Consider the following 24913-nt stretch of genomic DNA (forward strand, 5'->3'; position numbering starts at 1 on the left):
TGTCACAGTAATAACTGTGTCATGACAAGTCTGTGTGAATTCATAAAGGTGGTGTGGGGCGTGTTGATCATCAGATTCAAAGATTAACAGCATCTCCCTTTAAAGAGGACAGCGTAAAACTAGTTAAAACCTAGGTTTGAAGGTAAATAACCTGACTGATCTGTACCATTTTAGTACCAGTAGAGCAGTAAGTCCTCTGCTGAGCTTTTTAAGTTTAACCGAGTGCTTCTAAGTGACACTTGCAGTACGGACCACGTTTCCTGGGTGGGCGGGTCCGGGTCCCCCGCTCAGAGCTCTGCAGGCACCATGGCCGCGCTGTTTCTTGCGTGTTTGCTGTCGGTAGCCTGAGGACGACCGGGCAGAAGGCTGGAGACGACTGGTTCTGTTCCAGTTGCAACTGTGAAAACCAGCTCAGACTGTCAGTGTTCAGTGTAAAAGATAAAAGCCCCCTTTGAAGCACCTAAAAAAATAAGCTACCTAACGCACACCCATATATTCCGAGGATTTTGTTTGACCAAATTTCAAGGAAACTGCTGGAATCCCAAACACCGCGTTCCTCTTCTGTTTTCAGGCTTTCGTCTGGGGAGGCGGTCACCGTTGGCATCGCCTGTTGTGGTTTTTATGGTTTCTGCTGCTCCGCTGGCACTTTCTTCCCCAGATGACTTGTTTACACGCTTCTCTTCTCCTCTGCACACAGGTGGAAAGGATCGTCGACAAGAGGAAAAACAAGAAGGGGAAGACGGAGTACCTGGTTCGGTGGAAAGGCTACGGCAGCGAGGACGACACGTGGGAGCCGGAGCAGCACCTGGAGAACTGCGAGGAGTACATCCGCGACTTCCAGCGGCGCCACAGCGAGAGGCAGAGGGAGGGCGCGCTGCCCAGGGCCCCCCGGACCTCGCCCAACAGCGCGCGGAAGCAGGTCTCCAGGTCCACCAACAGCAGCTTCTCCAAGGCCTCCCCGAAGCCCCTCGTGATCGGCAAGGACCCCGAGTCCAGAAGCAGCGCCTTGTTTGCGGCCAGCCAGAAGTTCAGGAAGAACACGGCCCCATCCCTGTCCACCCGCAAGAACATGGACCTCGCCAAGTCAGGGATAAAGATCCTGGTGCCCAAGAGCCCCATCAAGAGCAGGACCACGGTGGACGGCTTTCAGAGCGAGAGCCCCGAGAAACTGGACCCGGTCGAGCAGGCTCAGGAGGACACGGTGGCGCCGGAGGCGGCGGCCGAGAAGCCAGTGGGAGCTCTGCTGGGCCCCGGCGCCGAGCGGGCGCGGATGGGGAGCCGGCCCCGGATACACCCGCTGGTGCCTCCAGGGTCCGGCCCCGTGACTGCGGCCATGGCCTCGGGCTTAGCCGTGAACGGGAAAGGTGAGTGCCGGGGCAGCTCGAGGCCCGCCCGGGGATGCTCCCGGGTGGGGGCGCCCCCCCCCCCGGGGGCTGCTGCGGGCTCTGCTCTCGGCAGGTGCCGTCCACGGGGGCCTGGGGGCTTTCGCCAGCCTGCCCCTTCTTTACTTGGAGGCTTCGGCCTTGGCCTCTGAAGTCAGCCTGGGCTGTCTGTCTCATAACCGTCCACCCCCTGCACCAGCACGTTGACTTGATTTAAACAGTGTCTCACTCTCAGTCATTTACGGGTTTTTTTACTGCTGGTTTCGTTCTGAAGCCACCTACATCAAGGCGTCTCTCAGGCCCCGGCTCTCGTGCTCGGAGCCTGTCTGGCTTTTCTGAGTGTGACCAGTATTGATCATAGTCACGATCCTTGTTTTGCTGACCCCTCTCGATGACCAGAAATGCCTTTCACTGAGGGTCTCGTTGCTGAATGCAGCCTCGGGGACCTGGGCTTGTCTCTGAAACAGTCGACTGTTGGGATCTCTTTTTCAGAGGAGTCCATCAGCATGTTGGTGTTTTCTGTTTTATTTTCCCTGTTCCTGCCCCTGGGGGTCTGGTGGCCTCCCTGACCCTGAGACAGCACAGCTGGGACCAGCACGGGCGGCCTCCCTCCCTGCGCTTTGCTTTCCCCGTGCCGGGCTAGCCCCCCTGATTCTAGAAATCTGTCACACTGTCTCATGTGAACCATCCACAGCTTTCTAATTGGTCTCCCTGCTTCCTGCCTTTTGACAGTTCCATCCATTTTCTGTAATTCTTGGCCAGGAGGGGGGGTCCCCAGTCACCAGGCTGGTTGTACCACCATCCCCTTGGTCAGCAGCTGTGCCCAGCCCTGCCCTGCCCGCCCAGCTCCCTCTCCCCACGTCAGTGCCCCCTCCCCTCCGCCAGGACCTCTGTCCCCCTCCCTCCCTCACCTCGGGAGCTCCGCTGCTTCCTTCTGGTTCAAGGCCATCTGCTCTGTGTCCTCAGTCTCCCGGGCCCCGCCCTCCGCACTGCAGGGCTGTGGTCCTCTGCACCTGTGTGCATCTCCCTCAGCCCCCACTTAGCAGGATAATAGGAGGCAAGGCTGGGTGATGTCGGCTTGTGGGGGCTCTCTTCCTCCAGTGAGATGTGCCCCTGAGACGCCGCTCTGGCTCTCCTGCTGTGCTGCCTCCACAGACTTGGTCTTGGGCCCGTGTCGCACTGAGGGGGATGGTTCCTGAAGTTTGGGTTTCCCTTTGCACGGCCCTGGCCCCCCTGCCAATGTCCCCAGTTGTCACTTTGCCCGGACACTGCTGTTCATCGCGGCTCCTGGCCTTCACCTGCAGCTCATGCGAGCAGACTTAGCACGTGGCCCACCTGCTCTGGGCACAGCTCCCTCTGACCTTATCCCAGGAAGGCCCATGGAGGCTCAGGAGAGACTTGACCGTCGTCTAATAGCAGGCTCTGTTTCACAGCCAGGGAAGTTGAGTGCAGGGAGGCCGTGATGTTTCTCACTTCTCACTGTTGCTGGCCGCCTCCAGTAGGTAGAGAAATACCTTCTTTAGGGATAACTGCGGGCCAGGCCCCTGGGGGCCCTGGTGCTGCAAACAGACTGCAGCCCGCAGGCCAACCCTGTGTGGCCTGTTTCCAAGTGGCCCGTAAGCTAAGGATGGTTTGCACGTTTCCGAAGTTTGAAAAAAATCAAGAGGGGTACTACTCCGTGACACGTGGAAATATAAGACATTCAGATTTCTGTTCCGTAAAGAAAGTGTTATTGGAACCCGGTCTCCTTTGTTGGTTCACGTACGGCCTGTGGCTGCTTTCCAGCCGCTGGGACAGAGTTGGGTCACCGTGACAGAGGCTGTAGCCTGCAGAGCTGAAGATTGACAGTTGGCTCTTAGCAGAAAAAGTTTGCCAACCCCTGCTCTAGGAAGCCACAGTCCTGGGGCAGGACTGGAGGGGGCGGTAAGGGGTACAGAAGGCCCTGTGGTTCCCCTCTGTCCACAAAGCTTGTCGGTGCTCATGATCTTCAAAACTCTGACCCGTGAGTTTCCACGTCTGCACTTAGCACAGCTCCGCAGGGCTGGCTGCCCTCGGCAAAAGCCTTCCGTTTTATATATAAGGAAGGTCAAGGCTTCTATTTAAATAAGGAGTTGGTGACTTTCTTTTTTATGACTCTTACCATTTCAAAAAGTCTTTGGTGTCTCTAAGGGTGACTGTGGGGAGGACCACGAGGGACATTAAGGGTAAAGTCTTTAATGATTCTCTCTCGTTCTGTGGACTTCAGTGGGCTAGGGTGGCGGTAACAGATTTCCAGCCCCTGTGACCGCCCTTCTCTCCTGGCCCCGAGTCCAGGGTTGAGAATCTGCTCCCCACTCAGATGAGGGGACGACCGGCAGCCCCCAGGAGTGTTTTTAGGGCAGTGGTGGGGACATCCCCACGGCTTGCAGATTAAGAGAAGAACCAGCACGTCCTCTCTGAACGCATGGCCGTGGCGGACGCAGTGGTGCCCGGACAGCTCGGCACCGCAGACGCCCAGCCAGATCAGCGGGCACCTTTGCTTCCCTCCCCCACCCTGTAGAGGACGCTTTTGTTCTTCCCCCACTGGAGTGTGGTCTTGCGGCGCCCGGAGCAGGGCCTTTGTGTGGCGGGGGCTCCGAGGCTGCTGGTGCTGGGATGCAGGTACACGGATGCTCGATGCTCGGTGCTCGCTGGAGAGGAGGCCGTAACGCACCCTCTGTGGCCTGCTCACTGGGCCACACTACATGGGCAGGAAGGGGCAGGAAGGGGCAGGGCTTGCTACTGAACTGACAGCGCACAAGGGCCACAGGAATGCTCCAGGAAGCCCCCTGGTCGCCCTCAGCCTTCTCCTCCTGAGCAGAGCGGGGCTGAGGCCCTGCTGGCTGGTCGGTCCAGGTGCATTTCTGCCTCTCACGTTCACTTTAGAGCCACACGGATTTGTTTTTCTAAAATGAATTGAAGCAGCTCCTTGGGGCGTCACCGGGAAATGAACCGTCATCTCCTGTTCAAAACATTAATCGTGTTGGGATATTTTTGCCACCAAGTGCAACAAATATTTAATGTCTGTTACCCAGAAGAGTGAATGTTTCTGGAGAATTTTCTCCCGCGCGCGCGCGCGCGCACACACACACACACACACACACACACACACACACAGTGACTTTTACAGAATAACCATATGTGTGTGTTGGTGTTTAACTGTTTTCAGTAGGAAACAGAGATTGGAAAAATGACTATATGTTCAGAAATATTAAAAATTTTAAATTCAGGCAATGCAGCTGCCTGCTCTTTCTATTAATAAGTAAATGATAATGTTTTCGTGCTCTTTTAATCGCCTGATAAATTAATCCCACCAAAGAAGCAATTGCTTTTAAAAGTTGAATTATCATTACTTTGTTCTTTCCTGAATTCAAATATATAATTGATCACCATTCCACACGTATGACATTTGAGAAAATGCTATTAGCGAACTTTTTCCTTTTTCTTTTTTCTTTTTGAAGTGTGGTTGATTTATAATATGTTTCTGGTGTACAGCATAATGATTCAGTTATGTGTGTACATGTATATTCCTTTTCCTTATAGGTTATTATAAGATATTGGATCTTTAATCCACAACTAAATTGTGTTTGTTATTTTTTTAGGTTCTTATCGTTAAATAGATTTAGTTCCTATGCTTTCCTGACATTTTGATTTAAAATTGTCTTTAGGCATCTGTAAATTATTTTTAATAAATATTATAATTAAAAATTTTAAATCACCAGAAACATAAAATAATTAAAACATCTCGAAGGAAAAAGGAAGAATAAAAGCCCCCACCCCGCCCCACCTCCTCTGCTAACAGCTTTTTCCTTCCAGAAGCTGTAACAAACATGCGCATCTTCTGAATACGTCGGTGGGCTCGCAGTTGTCGTGTGGTCCCACCACTTAGGTCTCTGGTCTTATTTGGGAGTACTTTCGCATCCACAGGAATGGCCCCGCTCTGTTTAACAGGTGCGGCTGGCGTCTCACCCCACCTGCTGCTGGTGATTCCGTGTCAGTGCTTCTCAGCAGGGGCGCCGTGGCGTTTGGGCCTGACGCGCCCCTGGTTTGGCATCCCGGGCCCCGCCCTCAGGGTGCTAGAGTGGCCTCAGGCTGGCGACCTGTCACAGCATCTCTGGTTCCCGTCCGCCTGCACACCCGCGTCTCTGCAGGCGCCCGGGTCTGGGAGCATCCTTTGGGTGAGCACCGCAGCTACAGACAGTGTGAGTATTTTCCTTGTAAATGAATATGTTTCACTGATGTTAACGGAAGTAATAATGTGCCTCCTGTCGTAAGCACAAGTAATCTGTAAATACTGTGAGTTTCTACACAGGTAATTTAGAAGTACGTTGAGCAAAATAGGGAAGGGAGACCATTACCTCCTCCCCTCGGTACTGTTTACGTCCCCAGACGGGACATGAATGGTCTGTCATTGCAGGCTTCTTTCTGTGTGTTCATACTCTTCGATACGGGACCATACCACATAAATCTTCTTGGATTTGTCTTTTTCATTTGACATCAGATCCTGGAGAACTTTCTAAGACTCTCCCATCTCTGCCTCACTCCTTTGGAAGCTGTAAGCTTGATTTTTGTATTTTTGACAATGATTTCAGACGTACGGAGAAGTTGAAAGACCAGAACAAGAAACCCCTACATCCACTTCTCCCACGTCCACCGATTATCTGTATTTTTCCCCATTTACTGCCCCCCGCCCTCCCTCCCCCGCGTGTGGGACCACACTCGTCTCTGGGTGTCTGAGCCCCTGTGAGCGCACGTGCGAAGCCCTCGCCGATTCCTGGTTCTCCTGGCCCCCACGCAGGGGCTGGGACTTCCATGCCACGGGTTAGAGTGAAGGGGCTGTCTGGTCTCTGCCTTAAGGGGTTTTACAACAGTGTAATGAGAAAGCCTCAAATTAATTTCCATCAATTTTATGGTCCCTGCTCAGTTTTGAAACAAAGTGTATTATTAACTTGGAGTTTTATAATTTAAAAAGAACGCAGGTTCCTTAGGTCATATGTCAGAAAAGCATCTTTCCGACTACAGCTCCTGCTCCTCCTGCACTTTGTAACTGACTGGTACCAGGGCCGAAGAGGAAGCATCACATGTGCAGGTGAAATCCTTCTGTAAAGTGTTCGCTCTTGTCAGTGCCAACCGGTGGGAGCAGAACACCTGTCACGCGTCCCCCTCATCTTCTGCATCCCCTGTTTGTTGCTGTCACCTGCGGCAGGGTACCAGTCTTCCAGAATATTCCTCCAGGGACATCCTGGACCTCAGGGATGAGAGCAGCTCTGTATGGACAGAGCACAGCCATCCAGGCTCACCTCCGAGCCTGCTGTCACGTTGTCTCTTCTGTCCCGAGTTCTCCGAGGTGCTCCTTCCTCCGTCAGGGCCTGCGTGTGTTAAGGGCGAGGCTGGTTGTGAAGGGAAGGCGATTTGGTGAAAGCCACTCAGCAGACCTGGGGGGACAGTCGGGTCCACATTAGAACCTACTCGTGACTCCTGTTTAGTTCTTCCGTGTCCCACTCTATTGAAAATTAATAGAAAATTGTTGTATCTGCAAAACCGAGCTAAAGAATGCATTCGGCATCGGCAGACAGGCGGCGGTGACAGCGCTCCCTGCAGAGGTGCTGGGCGCGGCGGGAGAAGCCTCCGGGTCCTGTCCCCCTGGGAGGCGGTTCGGGGGCTGGGCTCGCCTTGCCTCGCCTCGCCCGTTCTCTGTGGCTGGGCCCCCAGACCTGGAGCCGGGTGTGCTGGGGTCACTGCCCTTGGCTTCGGGCACGGTGCTTGGCTCCTGATGATCTGTCCTTGGTGACCTCTGAGTTTCTGAAGTGGATTTTTCTCTGGTCTGAAGGCATGTTGTAAACCGTGCCTTTAGTTTCTGATTGAATACATTCCCTGCTGACAGTCAGCTGCCGCCGCTCAGGAGAGACGGAAGCTCGGTGCCTCCTCGTCATGTGCCCAGTGAGCACCTCCTGTGTGCCAGGCTCCGTGCTGGGAGCTGAGAACTCGGAGCTGGATGACACACAGCCCGAGACTGCTGGGCGCCGGGGAGGAGCTCTCTTGTCTGACCCCAGGGCCCCGGTGAGTGGTTGGCCGGGTCCAGGGTGTGTGGAGCCAGACCGCGGCGCGGGGCTCAGCCCTGGGCTCCCAGGCCGCGCTCCCTACGGTGGGCGCCGTCGGCCAGACCATCAAGGAGGTTACAATCAACTCGTCCTTGTGCAGACTCACTCTCGCTGGAATGATGGCTTCTAATGAGAGAAACTCATAAAACATACAATTCTCATACAGTAAGTACCCGCCTCGCCTAGTGATAAGAATCTGACTTGATCGCCTCTCAGTCCCGGACCGTGAATGGAATCTGCCGAGACATGCAGAAGAAGAAATGCGAAGAAAGCAGTTAACGTCTCAACCTCCAACGAACCTTCTCTTCCGGGTGTTTTCCGAGCGCCGCGCTGGCTCCTCAGGGCGGTGGGTTTGCTGCTTGCGCTTCATTCACCAGGCCGCCACCGCCCGCCTCTGGGCAGAGGGCGCTCTGTAGTCAGGTTTGTTCATGGTAACACCTGGTCTGCCCTCCCTGCTTCATTATTTAAGAGTTGTTTGTGCTTAAAAATGCTTTTTCAGTGGGAACATACTAAGTTCTCAAAACGATGGAAGACTGCCCCCTTCCCGCCCGGTCATCTCAATCCTGGTCACCTCTAACTCCTGTCCGCAGGAGCGGTTTACTTAGGAGCGGTTAGCAGGCGGAGAGGCATGTGCGGTCAGGAGGAAGGACGGGAATGACTTAGTGTCTCCTCACACGGCTGCAGGTGGTACCTAGGACCGTACCGGCCACTGGGGATGCAGCCGTGGGCTCGGTGTGGCTCCCCCCGCCTGCCCGCCCCATAGTCCACACGGTAGAATAGAGACATTTTGTCACCAGCAGACCACCTCAGTCCCCGTGTCATTGACGGCACCACGGCATCAGTGCTCCTGTCCTCGGGTGCAGCCTTTGGGGTAACCACCATCCTCGCCAGACCAAGATGTACCCCACCTACCCCCAGTGCTACCTGGAGGGCGGTTCCAGAAATGACTGTGCACCCCAGTCTTACTGGCGCTGAGTTTACGTGAGTTTGTGTGGTGGGTTCTGTCCTCTCCAGCCCCGACGCTGGGTGAGGAATGTTAAGCCCACCGAGGAGTCCTGGCTGATCGAAGGCACTGTCCCCCGTGGCGAGGTCAGTCCCAGCTGAGTACTCGGGATCCAGTGTGAGTGTGGGTGCTGCCTCTCCCCAGCCCCTAAGACAGGCCTGGTTTGCCCCCAAGGAGGGTAGTGTCTCAGTGCCTCTTCTGCGGTGACGTGCTTGGTCCTGGGGACGGGTGTGGTTGGGGGCAGTCTGTATGGGGGTGAATCCCTGCATTACTTGTAGGTAATCACAGGGAGTTATACCGTTTGCTTTTGAGAACTGAATCAGTGACGCCTTCGGCTCCGTCTGGGTGGGGAGTGACGGCTGTGGAGCCCTGAGCCTCGTTTCACGTCCGCAGGCCCCTCACTTCCCCAGGGCTGGCTTCTGAGGTGCTGGACACCTAACGGTGGAGAACTTGCATCAGCTCACGGGGCCATTTCTAGTGTTAACTGCCATTGTCACAATTCCTGTGACTCTACAAGGATTAGAGCTTTAAAAAAAAAAATTGCTGGTTCTAGTTAAATCGTAAGTCACACAGTGAGATGCGGTGCGTGGGGAGGTGTGCCCCGTCTTCACTGAGCTGCGTGTCGGTCCTGGAGGGCGGCTTTGCATCTCACCCAGTAAGTGCCACACAGGTGTGCGACGTGACTGGTACTAACTGTGACGCACGTTGTTACCTGGAGCCCTGAGTGGACAGGGGTGATTCTTCATCTTGCTGATCCGGTTGTAAATTGCGTATCCCTCTTAGCCCCTTATTGTCGCGTTTTCTTCCTTGGATGACGCTCTCAGCCGAGCCTGGCGGCTTTTTCCTGTACTACTGAGAGTTAAATGGCCCTGGCTTTGTGGGAACACTGTGCAGCATACGTGAACGTTGTCAGCGTTATTTCGGAAGCTCGTGCTGTTTCATTACCATGTCGCCGGAGCTGTGACCAGGCCGTCCGCACACCACCTCCGGTCTCACAGGCCGCAGCACAGGTGTGGGGCCGTGGGTCGCAGGACCGGCCTTGGAACGTGGGATGTCTTATCCGGAGTGTGACTTCAGCTGCAGCATTTCCAGGGCCTGGCATTCAGGCTGTCTTAGGGGCTTGAGAGGGAGAAAGGGAAGCAATCTCCCTTTCCGTCAGAAGTTTGATCCTGTGCTGTGGCCTTGCAGACTAACCTCACTCGATGGGGTAAAACGTCTCGGTCTGCTTTCTGCTTTGTTTCGCCTTGTGTGGGGAATGGGGTTGTGCTTGCAAATTTCCCACCTGTGATGAAGCAGCCTGCTTTTCCCGGGGGGTTTCTCGTGTGTGTTGGGTGAGCAGGTTGACCTTGGGGTTCTTGCGTCCACACCCGCCTGGGGAGGGGCCACTGCTGTCTGCAGAGCTGCATTCGTCATCACGGATCAGATCCACGTTAGAAACTGGGGCTGAGTGGTCGGGTCATCCCTGAGCGCTGGGATGTCACCACGGTGTGCTGCTCCAGAGTGGGCCGTCGGAGCAGGCAGGAAGCGCCACGGCAGCCGTGTCTGTGACCCTGATTTGTCGGCGAGCTGGAAGAAGAGCCCCCATACAGCTCTGCTCTCACTGCTCAAACCGGATTTTAAAATCACTGTTACTTTTCACGTGGTATTTAGGTCCCTTAGCAAGTGTGGCTTTCGAGGTTTTGCTTTACATTTTGAGGGTCCGTGCCGAGGTCCATTTTCTGTCTCAGCCTCTAAGCAGCTCTTGTCCTCATCTGTGAAATGACGTGTTGGATTAAATGCTCTCTTTCTTCAGCATGTGATTCTGGTCTTTGTGAGGTGGGCGGCAGGTCTGTGGACGGCAGGTCTGTGGACGGCTCTGCCCTGAGCTCTGTGCTCCCCGCCCCTCCCCGGTGTCCGTGGTGGACAGGCGCGCCCCGCCCGCACGCGGGGAGCACCTTGAGCAGACGCTGCCGCGAGTCCCGCGGGTCTCAGCCCCGCCGCACGCTGTGCACACCTGGGCCCTGGCAGAGGGGGGCGCGGGCCTGCCTCATGATCGTGTGGAAACCAGTTCAGAATCGCAGCCTCGGGGGATCCTTGGTGACAGCCTGACTCTGCCCAGTGGGAAGGGGCACGCCACCGGCCCTGTGGGTGGTCACAGGGTGAAAGCAGACATTGCCCCTTGCCTCTCCCCTCACAGACTGCATAGTGCGGCCTTGGGCCCCAGTTTGAGAAACACTCGTCCGGACCAAAGCTGGATGCTCGTGTCAGCAGTCGGCTCTGGGGGATGCGGTTTGCTCAGCCTGCCACTCTGCAGACCAAGCTGGCTGCCCAGCAACGGCAGACCGGCCCCGGGCTCCCAGCCGCTGTCCCCGTGTGGCCCAGCTCCGCCTGGTTTCAGGGCATCTCTCCCTGAGGTGGCCTGTGAACAGCAGGCTGGAGGGATGGGTCAGCTGGCCTCCGGCCTTGCCTCTCCAAGGACCTGGGCCCAGTGTTCTTAAGCTTAAAACCTTCTGCTGCTTTGAAGTCCTATAAGGACAGTGCCCGGCCTGTGAGGTTGCCCCTGTCTGTCTTTTTCTCCCCTCCATCCTTGAAAGAATGAAACTTTAATTCCCATCGGGGCCGCCAGGTGGTCCTTAGACGTCTTGAGTCACTAAACCCTCCGGCAGGCAGTGTTTCACACCCACATGGAGGTGTGCTGTGCGCCCTTAACTACCCCGGCGACGCGTACTCACTGGGGGGTCACCCTTCCTTTCCTTTCTTTCTTTTCAGCACTGACATTGTGTGGTAATGTGCCCCCTACACCTGCCTTCCCGAGGAGGGAAGCCCACCCCCGCACTTAACTGTAGGTGCCTGGATTTTCAGGCCAGCACGCACAGTGCCAGCCCCGCCCTCTGAGGAGCTCGTGCTATATTTTAACCCTCCTGGCACTGGCATTCACGAGATCGTGAAGGAGCAGTGACGGGGGAAGCGGGCGGGAGCGAGGTGCACCTTTATTTTCCTGTCTCCAAGCTCTTAGCACCATACCTGACTCCTCTCACCGCAGAGAATTAAGCGCTGTGTGTCAGACCTGACAATGACATAGATACAAACACGCATCTCAGCGTTGTTGATGTGTACTTTCACTTACAGTTGACCCTTGAACACCACGGGGGCAGGAGCACCAGCCCTCTGCATGGCTGGAAATCCATGTAGGACTTACGCTCGGCCCTGGGTCCCCGGTTCCTCCACGTCGCATTTACTGCTGAGAAAATCTGCGTCTTAGTGGCCCAGAGCAGCTCAGACCGTGTTGTTCAAGGGTCAGCTCTATTTACTTTTTAGTTTAAATTTATTGAATTTAATAATTTAATACGATCTCTGTACAATACTCGGCTCCCCTGTTGAGCCTGGAAGTTGTCGCCGACAGTAGGGAACAGTGTAGCTGGGTCCAATCTGGATTTGGTCCATGGTCGCTGGTTTGCAGACCCCTGGACTAGCCTGTTGGCTGGTCATCATGTTCTCTCCTTCCATGTCCTCCCCACCCCTGCACCTTTGGGGGCACAATTTGGCGTCCCAGAGTGAGGGCCCTGACCTCTGACCTTGGAAGTGCCCTAGACTCCCCTTCACTGCAGTCCCCTGCCTGCACAAACAAGCCGTGCTGATACTCCAGGGGCGGCTTCTCAGTGATCTGAGATACTCTCTCTGTGTTCTGAGCCCCCAGGCCCTGCGTACTCTGTGCACTGTCCTCGGTGCCATCTCTTTGTTGGGGGTGTTGTAGGGGCCTTTCCCAGCCTGTGGTTGATTTTTTATTCTCTGACGGTCTTCTGGTGAACACAAGTTCTTCATTTAATGTACTCCAACGGATCCATATTTTCCTTCTTTTGCTTTTTGGGCCCTTTAAGCGAATTTCTTAAATCTCCAAAGTGCTCTCGCACGTTCCCTCCTAGAAGCTCTCCCACGAACATCTCTCGTTTGCCTTGGCCAGTGCGTAACCGGCAAGTTTTATACCACTTGGGCGCTGCTGCCCGCCTGCGGTGTAAACCCGGGGGGAGGACGTCCCCCACCAGTCAAGCCTTCAAGATACTGCAGTTAAGACAGCGTGGGACCCGCAGGCCAGGATGTGGAAGCAACCCGAGTGCCCCTCAGCAGACGACTGGACAGAGCCGACAAGAGGTACACTCACGCATGTGCACACGCACATGCACGCACACGCACGCACACTGGAGTACTAAGCCAGAGAAAAGAACCAAGTCTCGCCCCTTGAGGCGGCATGAGTAGACCTGGGGGGTATTGTGCTAAGTGAAGTAAGTCAGACGGAGAAAGACAAATACTGTATGATTTTACTCATTTATGAAATATTTAAAAATATATAAACTAATGGACAAAACAGAAACACACAGTGAAAACAGATTGGGGGGTTCCCAGAGGGGAGGGGGTGGGGGGGTAAAGGGGGGTAACTGTGGTCACAGATGGAGGCTGTGGACCTTGGTGGCGAGCACGCTGCCGTGTGTGCAGAAGTCACACTGATGCTGCACTCGTGAGACTTACATAACATCATAAACTAATGTTACCTCAATTTAAAAAAATACCTTAGGGCTCTTTTTAAATTACTCTTTGTTTCTAATTCTAGAGTTATAAATGATAGACGTATTTGTTCCTGAAACTCTGTCTTTTTAAACATCCCCCTTCAGCGATGCTGTCCGGTGAGGCGCATTCTCGTGCTTTGCTTTAGTTCTTCTGACATTCTTTCCTTTAATTCTTGACCATGTTTGAACCAGCCGGTCACAGTCCGCGGTGCAGTCCAGCGTCTGGCCCCTCGGTGACGGTTCGTGTTGATGGCTCTTTCCCCGCATCGGGGGGTTGTTCCTTCTTGTGTCTTTGTGTGTCCTCTGAGTTGTTGTTGAAAACGAGACTTTTAAAATAATGTGGCAACTCTGGAAATCAGATTCTCCCCTCTCCCAGGGGTTTGTTGCTGTTTCTAGCTTGAACAGTTGACTTTTCTTACAGTTTCTGGTCTTTGCTGCAGACCCTGTCACGTGCACCGCGGTTACTGTGATGTCCCTGCGTGCAAGTCGTTGGGTCGTCTCCGAGTCTGGTTCTGCTGCTGGCCTTGTTTCTTGACAATGAGTTGTACCTTTTCCTCGATCTTGGTGTGTTTCATAATGACTGGGTGGTGTTCCACCGTGTACACACACCACAGCTTCTTTATCCAGCCATCTACACACGGACACTGAGCTTGCTTCCGTGTCTTGGCTGTTGTAAATAGTGCTGCTGTGAACATTGGGGTGCAGGTGTCTTTCCGAATTAGAACTCCCTCCGGATATATGCCCAGGGTCGGGATTGCTGGACCACAGGGTAACTCCATTTTTAGTTTTTAAAGGAATCTCCATACTGAAAAACTGGTTGGTTCTTAAAGTCAAGATAAACATGAAGAAAAGTACTGAGAGAATTCAGTCCTGTGTCAAATAAGATAGAGTCACTTCTGCAGGAAATAAAGCCTTTGTAGATATGATTACATAGCAAGTTCCACCGCTGAAGGAGCATGCCCCGCGGGGGTTACTGGTAGCCTTCTGTTCTTGTTTTTCTGGTTAATCCATCCTAGTCTCGGCACTAAAGGAGGGTGTGAGTCTGATTATTTTCTGTTCCTTTTTTGGATGACCTAGGCTGAAGATTTTTGCTGTTGTTTTCCTTACCAATATTCAAAGCTACTGATAAGGGAGATAAAAGGCACTGAATTTGAACTTCCACCTGTCTTGCTGGATTTACTTTAGGAACTTACCCTGTTGAGACTGATAGGATTTTTGATGCTAGTGATTTCTTTAAGTTTGTCATAAGTAAAACTAAACTTAATAGCTTGAATTTGTATCTATAATGAAAGCGATCGTGCTTGAATAAAGTTTCCCATTAACTTCGTGAAATAATACACTTCGTTTGTAAGGATTTCCATTTCCTCGGCATTCTTGACTTTCCTTCTGAAATGCTGGTGCCAGTAGCTTTGTAACTGCGTTTCTGCCATTCGTGTTGAAGAACTGAGTCCTTTGGCCCCCCAGGGACCCGTGCTTCTCGGGGTCTAGGAATCCAGCTTCCCTCGGGGATGGTGCTCTGTGAGGAGCCAGCTCAGCTCAAAGTGGAGACTGAACTGACAGAGGCTCTAACACGTACAGCAGGGCTGCAGAGGACTGACCTCTATGCCCGGAAACTCCAGAACCCAGCCAAGGACTCCTGATGGTCTCTGGTCGCGCCCTGAACTGACGGTAGCTGTTTGTGTAGTTGACAGTGACATTGCTAATCAGAATGCTTTTATTTCAAGAGAACAAAAATCCTCAGTTCTTTTTACTCTCCTCTTGTCAAAAATGTCATTCAGCAGACTCGCTGAGCGTCCTTAAAAGCAAAGCTGGTGCTCAGGACCAAAGGCACGAGCGCAGCAGGACGGGGTCTTCCCCTCCGGGAAACGTGCGCACCGCTGGCCGGGAGAGCGAGATTCCTGGCCGTAAAGAGAGAAACAGATCTTGTATTTTGAGGCTTTTGCCTCTAGACTAAGAGCCTCAGAATTGGCTACAAGTCTTTGTGTGATTTTCCTTTGGTTGTATTAACCCCTCTCCAGCAGTTAAATAAAGCATTTTCCATCCTTGTCTCCTCTGCTTCCCCGTCCCAAGAAAACCAAAGAAATTTAGCAAAGAGATGGAAGTGACCACGGTCCACCCCGTGATTTGGATCTTCTCCAAGAATTTGATTGTAATTGCTAATTAGACACCTTCTAGCTAGTTTAAGAAAATATTAAATATAACTTTTTAAAAAATCAAACATAGAATTACCATATGTTCCACTTCCATATCAACAGATAGAGACATTTCTGTATAATCTGTGTAATTACCAGTCCCACTTCCAGGTATGCATCCAGGGAACTCAAAGTGGGGATTCGGGTATTTGTACACGCGTGTGAGTACGTGTGCACGTGTGGCATCATTCACAAAAGCCGAAGGTGGAAACTGCCCAAAGTCCACTGATGAATGAACGGATAAACAAAATGTGGTCTTTGGGAAATACTGGAGAGGAATATTATTCAGCCTTAGAGAAGAATGAGTTCTGACGCCCGCTGCGTGGGCGCACCTCGGAGATGGGGCGCGACCTGAGACGAGCTAGGCACGGCAGGACGGGTGTCGTGTGCTGCTGCTACTGTGAGGGACCTAGAACACTCAGATTCACAGACACAGAATAGAGTGATGGATGCCAGGAGAATGAGGAGTCAGTGTTCGGTGGGTTCAGAGCTGCAGCTGGGGAGGTGGGACGTTTTGGAGACGGTGGTGGTGGTGGTTGCACAACCGTGTGAGTGTACCTAGTGTCACTGAACTGTACACTTAAAGATGGTTAAAATGGTAAATTTTATGTGTATTTTACCACTGTTTCAAAATTATGTTTGCTAATACCCTCTTTAGGGCTTTTGCGAAAAAAAAAAAGTATGTACCATGTATAGACACTCATTGTTACATACGCGTGCGTGCATACGAAGCCAGGGTTGCCTGTGAGGTGCGGGAGCGCCCTTCCCCGCGCCGGGCTGGGTGGCAGGAGTTACCGGCGGCGAGGATGGTGTGGTATCGTGACGCCACGAGTCATGAGTCACGTCTTGTGTGGTTCTGATTTGTGTCGTCTGTGTCAAGTTCTGACGTCAGAGTTAAGTTATCTTCACGAAGTGGATTTGGGTAGATTTCCCTCTTTTCTGGGTGCTCTGAGACCGTTAACTTCTATTGCTGGCCTAGCCCCAGGATGGTTTTCAGAGGTAATTTTTAGTAACTTTATTTCTGTCTTTCCTTGGTCATTTTTCTTTTTGTTTCTACTGTGTCAGTGGTTCAGTCTTGAGAATTGATATTTTTCTAGAAAGTTGTCCGTTTCTTGATATTCTGGTGTATTTGCATGGTGCGCACAAAGTGGTGGTTGTCCATGCTGTCAGGATGGTTGGAAAGCAAGGGAGGGGTTTTTCTGTGGTCCGGCCCCTCGGCTGATACTTCCCACCTCCCGTTAAGCTCCACGTGCAGCCCGCGCGGCGCGTTCCGCTCACGTTCCCCCGCCTTCCTCTGTGCGCATCCAGGCTGCTGCCCGACGGGTTCTGGCTCAGGGGCCCCCTTTAGCGTTTCGTCCAGTGCAGGCCTGCTGGCCGCAGACTCGCTCAGCTCTTGTGTGGGGAGGTTCTTATTTCTCCTTTGTTCCCGAAGGACATTTTTGCTGCATGTTTGCTGTGTCCGAGCTGACTTTTTCCCCTCGGTCTATGCACTGTAAAGGTGCCTTTCCTTTCCTTCTGTCTTGTGTACTTTGAAAGATAAACATACAGTGTTCTCACGTTGTTCCGTCTGTTGTCTTTTCTCTCTCCCCTTCCCTGCTTTTGAAGATCTTCGTGTGTCGCCAGCTTGCAGCGGATGGTGATGGTGTGCCTTGGTTTGGTTTTCTGTGTTTACCCTGAGAGGTGCTTGTAAGCTTTGGTCTGCAGGCTTCGGGTTCTCATCAGATACAGAAAACATCCAGCCTCTGTTTCTGCACGTGTTTTTCACACACACACACACCCCCCTTCTCGGACTCAGATCAGCCGTGTGCCCGACACGCCCCCTCCCTGCCTCGGCTCCCTCCTCTCTGCTTCATTTGGCATCTCCTGCTGTGTCTCCAAGTCCTCTGATCTTCCCTGTGTCGCACCTAATCTGTGAAACACATCCAGTGACATCCTTACCTCTAACCTCCCATTTCCTCGTACGTTCCTGTTGTCCCTTAAGTAAACCCTCGAGCACCTCGGGGTGATGTGTAACAGCTTTGGGAAACGTCCTTTTCTATTAATTCCGCCACCTCTCACTTTTAGATCTCTGTTAACTGATGTGATCTTGACCGCGGGTCCCGTTTTCCTACATCTGTGTGCATCTGGTGATTTGGGGTCCCTGCACCTTGTGACGTGTACATTTTGGGGCGGGGCACTGGGTTCCGTTGTCTGCTTTCTGCAAGCGCTGCGTTTGTTCTGACAACCCGTTGTTACTAACACGTGAGTCTGAGCCTTTCCAGGCTTACTTTTAAGCTTTGTCGGTGAGTTCTCGAGGATCCTTTGCTCTAGAGCTAAATTCGTTCCACTCTAGGTACGTGCCTGTTCTGGGCTCTCTACCCAGGGCCCGGGAGCTCAGGGAAGTCTCCCCACCAGCTGGTGCGGACCCCCAGCCTAAGGTGAACTCTGGCGGCCCACTCAGCTCACAGGTCATCGCACTTTGCCCAGAAGTTGCTCTCTGCCCAGCCTCATGGATTTCGCCCTGCACGTGCCCAGAGTGGTGTTCAGCAGGGACTCAGAGGCTCCCTGGGCAGTCCTGGAACTTTCTCTGTAGCTCTCTCCTTTCCGCTACCTGCCCCACCAACCACAGCCTCCTGGGCCTCCTCGCCTCCAGTCTCTGTTCCTCCCCAGGTCAGCATTTTGCCCGCTGTGTCTGGTTCCCCTCCCTGCGCCCATAGCAAGGAAGCCGCCGCCTCCAGGCAGGAGGCCAGGTGGGTCTTTGGGCTCACGCTGTCTGCCCCCTTCACCATGGTGACGTGGTCCTGTGCTGCCTTGCTGTCCGGTGTCTGAAACGGCCGTGCAGGTCGTGCAGAGCCAGTGCAGAAATCCAGACCCTGTTCCTCTCTCATGCTTGGAAGCAGAAGGCATGTTTTGTTTTGGGGACATGCTTTCTGAACAGTGAATTTTAACAGGTGAACACAACCTAGGGTATCTTTTTTGCTCTCAGCATGTTTTAAAAGAAAACTGTTTTCAGGAAAGACACTAAAACGGGTTTTCTCCTAGCTGAGTTCTACGCCAGCACCCCCGGAAAGGCACGCAATTGTCCCGGCGCCCGCCTCCTGTGTTCAGGAGCCATCAGCTCACAAGGCAGCGTTTGCTCCTGTGTTTCCATCAGAGCTGCTGGCCTGAGTCACACTGAGTGCCACGTGCCTTCCGTCCGGGAGATGCTTTCTCCTGAATGTCAGTGTTAACCTTTCACTTGAGTCGTTAGCGGTTGCTTCTTCTCTGAAATGCAGCGGTCCTGCCCCTGACCAGCACGAGGCTGGGCTGAAGGCGCCTCAGGGTCCGCTCCCTTCATCTGTTTAGTCAGGGGTTGGTGGCTGAGTGTTCCGAGCACCAGGATCCGTTCGTGACGAGACAGACAGGGACCCTGCTCTCAGGAGCTCGGTGGCGTTGGTGCAGCTCAGTCTGAGGTGGCACTGGAGCTGCCGTTCAGATGAGCAGAGACCAGCCGTTGGAAGCTCCAGGTCAAGGACGATGAGGCAGAGGGAGGGGACGGGACAGAGGCCCCAGGGGAGGCAGACCTGCGGCAGGAGAGCGTCGTGAGGAGGGACGAGCCCGGTGCTGGCCCCGTGAGTCCAGGCTCAGTCCTGTTGTGCGCACTTCTGCAGCTAAGTAGGGCACAGTCAGGTGTCACGAGGCCCCTGAGGTGGGCCCCAGAGGGTCCTTCGGGGGTGGGGGTAGTGGTTGAGCCACTACAAGATTACAGGGTCTGCAGTCAGCAGGAGCCGTGATAGCACCAGAGAGCCAGTGAAGCTGGACAGGGAGACAAAAGCCAGATTCCACCGTCCTGGTCAGCACGAGCCGCCGAGAATCCATGTCTAAGTTTGCAGAACCACGGAGAGCTCCAGAGGACCTGCTCCCTCAGAGATGCTGCGCTTTTTCCGAAGGCCCCGTGGACCTCAGCCTAGAAATCCTGCTTTTGTGGAAGGAAGGCTCGAGGAGAAGTCTCGGGAGCTGAGGAGCATGTGACTTTAAATAGGGAGCGAAGAGTCACGGAGAAGCGGGAGCCGCTCAGGGTGGGAGGGCTGCCCCGAGGCCAGGGGGCTCTGTCCAGCGGACAGCAGGCACCTAGCACCCTCGGGCCTCCCCGTGTCGCCAGGGCCCTTCTCACCGCTCTGACCCCGCACCAGCTGACAGCTCAGGCCAGGGCTGGTAACCCTGAGACCCAAGCAGCTCTCGATGTTAGCTCACTGGCAGGTGCCGCCCACTGTGACCCAGCATCTGGAGAGAGCCAGAGCCTCCGGCCCACGCCCACTGGCCCTGTTACCCGGGGTCATGTGGCAGGAGAGAGCGCCATCTTCAGCTGTCTGACAGTGTAGTAGAATTAGGACCGGTGGACAGAGGTTATAAGTAGCCAGGGCCCAGGCATCAGAGGGAGGACCCCCCCGGAGTCTGGAGCAGCCGGGGAGGGGGCTCTGCAGCCATGGCCCCCAGACTGCACCGTGTGTTTGCCGAGTGGGTCTTCACTCCAAGGAGTACACCTCGGCTCGATGGCAGGCAGCCTCAGCTCTCATAATGAAGCAGTAAGATGGTGATTTCTTTGAAACTCGGTGTCCTTTTTTCTTTCCACTTCTCGAGCCTGGGATGGCACCCTCCATGAGACCCATTCTCTTTCAATTCCAGTCTTCAATTATTGCAATTTTTATTGCAAATAGGAAGAAGCAAAATATTGTCGCTTCTTTTGGGCCAGTTCTTGTCCGTCTTTATCTTACGAGGCAAGATCAGCACGAGGGCGAGTCCATTGTCAGACTCGGAAGGAAACCAGATGCCTTTAAAAGCTGACCTTCCCAGGGTTCTGCTTCTAAACGCGCCTGCCTGAGCACCCCAAACCCTGGCTCCGTAACTCAAAGGCGACCCTGGGGAGCGAGTCAGTAGCAGGGAACTCTCAGACCTCTGTGGTTTCCACTCCCGCAGGTACCTCTCCGTTCATGGATGCGCTGACAGCCAACGGGACGACCAGCATCCAGGCGTCGGTCACGGGCGTGACAGCCGGGAAGAGGAAGTTCATTGACGACCGGAGAGACCAGCCTTTCGACAAGCGGCTGCGGTTCAGCGTGAGGCAGACGGAGAGCGCCTACAGATACAGAGACATCGTCGTCAGGAAGCAGGACGGCTTCACCCACATCTTGTTGTCCACCAAGTCGTCAGAGAATAACTCACTGAATCCGGAGGTGAGCGCTGTTTCTCGGGCTGGTTTGTGCCTCCCCCGTGCCCGGCCCTCGCTGGGTCTCCCTGGGACTCGTGGGGATGGTCTGCGTGTGGACACCCAGCCACCTTCTCCAGGGTGTGGGCTGCGAATGGGGGCTGGCAGGGGTTCCTCTGTGCTCACCTCCAGGGCAGGAGCCTCGGGCCCCCTGGAGCCACCTACCAAGTGTGTGCACCTGCTGTCCCTCAGCTGTCACCAGACTTTGTTCAGACGAGACTCAGGTGCCCCGAGTTCCGCCCCACGGGGTATTTTACCACCGTCCCCGGCCCGAGTTCAGTGTTACCTGGGGAGGAACTCACGGTGACAGTGGTTTCAGCATGCCCGTTGCTGATCAAACCTGGTAAATGTCGCTTCCAGGGATCTCGCGAGGCTGGTGCTTGCAGAGGTGTGAAAACTTAGTTCTCTGAAGTATCAAAAATCAGAAGTATCTGAACCTCACTCTATCATGTGTAGAATTTTAAGTTCTGGTAGTTGTTTTCCACGTGTGAACACCTGGGTCAGGCTTTTTCCAGACAAGAAAACCAAACTGCAGGAGGCTGGTGTGTCAGGTCAGGGTCACGGGACAGAGCAGTTCAGGGCTGGTCCCAGAACCTTGCTGGACTGCAGGGTCCCTTCCCTTCATTTAATTATCTAAGTGCTTTACGTCCTTTAAAACGACCCCACGCTGGTGTGCTTGTTCTTCACGTATGCACCAAACTTGGGGTTTCTGTCCCAAGCGTGGTATGCTGATGTCAAAAAAAAGGGCAAAACAAGGAACCGAGAGCGTCTCTGAGCTGTCTGCCTGTGCCACCTGCCGCCCAGCCTGCAGAAATGCCCCGTGGGTGTCCTTGTGGCTCCCCTCCCGGGGCCTCAAGGACTGGCCACTGAGGTGCCTTAGTTGCTCCCCATCCATAGTTGCTCAGCTGATGCTCCTCTGTCCCCATTATTCCCAGTGTCTGGTCTCAGAAAATAAGAAATCTGTGAATTAATTTTTTTTAACTTTTTTTCCCTTAATGGAGGCACTGGGGATCGAACCCAGGACCCCGTGCATGCTAAGCACACGCTCTGCCCATGAGCTGCTCCCTCCCCCTGCGGATTTCCCTGTCCCTGGTGGCAGATACAGGGAACAGCTGCGGGCTGCAGATGCACTTTCTCCAGATCCAGATGATCCGCTAGAGAAGTGCTTCTGGGACGCTCTTTAGGGAAGACCCTGTGCCCCCCGTAACTCCTGGTGACTTGCAGGTGATGAAGGAGGTGCAGAGCGCGCTGAGCACGGCTGCAGCCGATGACAGCAAGCTGGTGCTGCTCAGCGCCGTGGGCAGCGTCTTCTGCTGCGGCCTGGACTTCATCTACTTCATTCGGCGCTTAACCGACGACAGGAAGCGGGAGAGCACGAAGATGGCCGAGGCCATCAGGTACGCACGCCTGTCCGCCGTGGGCCGGGGTTTGACCCAGGCCCTGAGAGGCCAGGCCTGAGCAACCGGTGAATGAAGTGTACGTCTCCCCACTGAGACCTGGTAGCAGAATGAATCAAACCCTCTGTCTCCTCTGAGCCAGCAGAGAGTCCCACTGGCCTTGAGCAAATAACTAATTTCAAGGCCAGTGCGTGTGCAGACGTGCCCTGGTGGTCCGAGCACGCAGCGCACGCGGCCGCAGCCCCAGCCCCAGCCCTTGTGCTGCGCGTGGGTCCTGGCCTCAGCCCTTGAGTAAAGATGCATTCTCTTTCACGTAGTAACTCACCATTTGCTCAACCCTGAAGTAAGCTGGCTAGGCTTCACGACAACATAGTTCCATAACGTCCCGTGAGAAGGGTTTTTAGTACCAGCAGGACAGTCAGGTTCATCCCGAGTCCCAGCCACACGGAAAGCCGTCTAGTACAGGTGAAAGCTAAAAGTTCCCTTTCCCTCACCCCCAAGGCATCCACTGCTCATTTGTACGTCCTGAACCTTTTTTGAGCATTTTCAGAAGAGTATTACACACACACACACACACACACACACACACACACAACATACATGTCTTTTAGTTCTGTCAAATAAGTGGAATCACACTTCTTTTGTTTTGCAACTTCTTCCATTTAGCAGAGTGACTGTGGATGTTTGTCTCTCCTGTCGTGGGAGCCGCCTCTCTGTGTCGTAATGTGGCACAGCCTTCCCTGGAAGCCCGTGACGCTGCACCAGCACGTGCGGGTCTGTGCTTAGTTACGTCCCGCGCCGCTCATGCCCGTCGCTGTGCGTGTAATGAAAAAGTCTGATTGCTCAGAGGCTACTTTTATTGAAGTGACTGAAACCCGGTCACCAGCCAGACTGACTGTTGTACTGCCCGCCCCCCCCCACCACCTCCCTAAACTGTCGTGTCTCTAAGTGACGCTGAAGAACCCTCGTGTGTCTTTGTAGTTTACAGGATGGACACGTTTGGAGAGACGCAGGCCTCCAGAGTGGCAGTAAAGTTGGCTGGATCTCCTCCAAAATCCACAGATTTCTGGAGAGCTGAAGTTGGGCTGCTTTTGCTAGTTACTGGGCCCCAAGTGGCTGAGACTCCAAGCACTGATGTTGGAGGCACTGGGCTTCCTGGTCCCCTAAACTGCTTGAGGGGTGCCCATCAGGAGGGTGGAACCCTTTTCCTGCCTCGGTTTGGAGCGGACGGGGCATCACTCTCGGACATCTCTCCAGGTGTTCTGACGGGCACGGGTCCAGACAGCCCATCGGAGGAGCCCTGAAGCCACCCATCTTGGGGCTACGGGCGTTGCCTCGGCCTTTATAACATTTTCAGTGATTCTCAAAGTTAGTACGTTTTCCCACGCTGCAAGCACACGCGTGTGCGGTTAGTTCCTTCTTTTCGAACGTTGCCGTTGCTTAGCCTTTCGTACAGTCGCTCTTCTTTCAAATATAGTTTGAAATTTAAAAATCTGATTTCACTAAGCATTGTTTCTGGCCCCCTAAATAATTTCAAAGTGGCAGTGTCCTAAATAGGACCACCTGGTTACTCAGTTTCAAACTGAACTGCTTGATCAGGGCAGGGAGTTCCTTGACAAACCATCAGTAACTTGAGGGCAGCTGGTAGACGCTCCTCATTATTAACCCATCCCTTCCTTCCAGGGGGAGTTACAGTAACTGAATTTTCTGTATTTAATTGAAGTATCGTTGACTTTCAGTGTTGTGTTTCTGGCGCGCAGCACAGTGACTCAGCTATACACACACAATCTTTTTCGTATTCTTTTTCATTATAGGTAACTACTAGGTACTGAATGTCATCCCCTGTGCTCTGCAGTAGGACCTGGTTTATTTTATATATAGTAGTTAGTATCTGCAAATCCCAGATTCCTAATTCATCCCTCCCAGGAATTTAATTTTCATTTTTTAAATACAGACTCGAAAGCCTCAGAGGGTGGTGACTGTATTTTCCATAAGGTCGCACTGACTTTCCACGCACTCGTGTGACCTGGGGGCTCTGCTGGATAAGGAAAGAGGATTTGTCCACCTCGGTTCTGGCCCCCGAGGGCCCCCTGAGCCCCTCTGCTGACCTTCGCTGTGCTCCAACCCCAGTCCAGCCCTCTCTCCTCCAGGGTGGAGTTGCCCGGGACCGCAGCAAAGGCTGGTGCTGTCGGGGTCAGGACAGACAGGCGGGGAGAGCTCCTCTGTCGAGCTCTGGGTGGCTTCCAGCGTGTAGTTTCTTGAGCTGCCCGCTCCATTCCTGGAACTCCAGACTCTCCTCCCTCCCCGCGAAAATCTGAATCGGCATTCTAGGGAAAAGCCAAATTCTGCTCTAGGAAAAGTCCTCTTGGTTCTTCTTTAAATGAATATATTTTTGGCAGGAATCCAAAACAAGAGTCGGTTACACCAGATTCCCTGAACCTTCCCTCTGGCTCACTTGCATCGAAGTTCATTTTTACGTGACTGTGGTTGGCTTATCCACCTAAAGCTATGAGTATGTGTATTCTTTGTTTCTGTGTGTCTTGTCTTGAATTCTATACACCTTTGGGGCAAAGAATGTCATCGCACTGAGTTTTCTAAGCAAAGTGGGAACAGGAAGGTCAGACTTAAACATTAGATCATCACGTGTCTGTGGCGGCTTATCCGTGGTTGGGACTGGTGGTGGTGACCAGTCTGCAGGTCAGTTGCCGTAAGACAATCCCGCACATTAGTGATGGAAACAGAGTCATCACAAGTCAGCTTACAACGTGAGGCTTTGAAGTCGGAGAAACCAGCAGCTGACACTTCATGTCTGAAGGACCAGGAGCCTCCCCTCCCAGAGGGGCTGCGGAGCGAGTGGAGCCGGCGAGGCGGCGGCCCCCGGGCTAGACCTGCTCCCGGTCAGTCCTGCCCCAGAGGTCTGGTGCCGGGACAGCGCGGCTGGGAGGTGGCGGTGAGCTGGCCATTAGTGCGTCAGACCCTGGTGGCCTCGTTTCCCCAAATAATTCCTAGGCTCTCATTTTAGGAGATTTTCTGGCTTCTTGGTGATGTCTGTAGA

The 24913-nt window shown here is 53.7% G+C and overlaps 1 protein-coding gene across 3 annotated transcripts in view; it reads left to right on the forward strand.

The window, feature by feature from the left end:
* CDYL (chromodomain Y like) overlaps positions 1 to 24913 on the forward strand; it is a 101076-nt gene that overhangs the window by 65390 nt on the left and 10773 nt on the right. For all 3 annotated transcript variants that reach the window (XM_074348042.1, XM_074348040.1, XM_010968603.3), the window contains exons 2-4: positions 698 to 1364; positions 20173 to 20429; positions 21686 to 21858. In XM_074348042.1, the coding sequence (XP_074204143.1) occupies positions 698 to 1364; positions 20173 to 20429; positions 21686 to 21858 (1097 nt within the window). The remainder of the gene's footprint in view (positions 1 to 697; positions 1365 to 20172; positions 20430 to 21685; positions 21859 to 24913) is intronic.

This window comes from Camelus bactrianus, chromosome 20 (assembly GCF_048773025.1).
Source record: "Camelus bactrianus isolate YW-2024 breed Bactrian camel chromosome 20, ASM4877302v1, whole genome shotgun sequence".
Lineage (NCBI taxonomy): Eukaryota > Metazoa > Chordata > Mammalia > Artiodactyla > Camelidae > Camelus > Camelus bactrianus.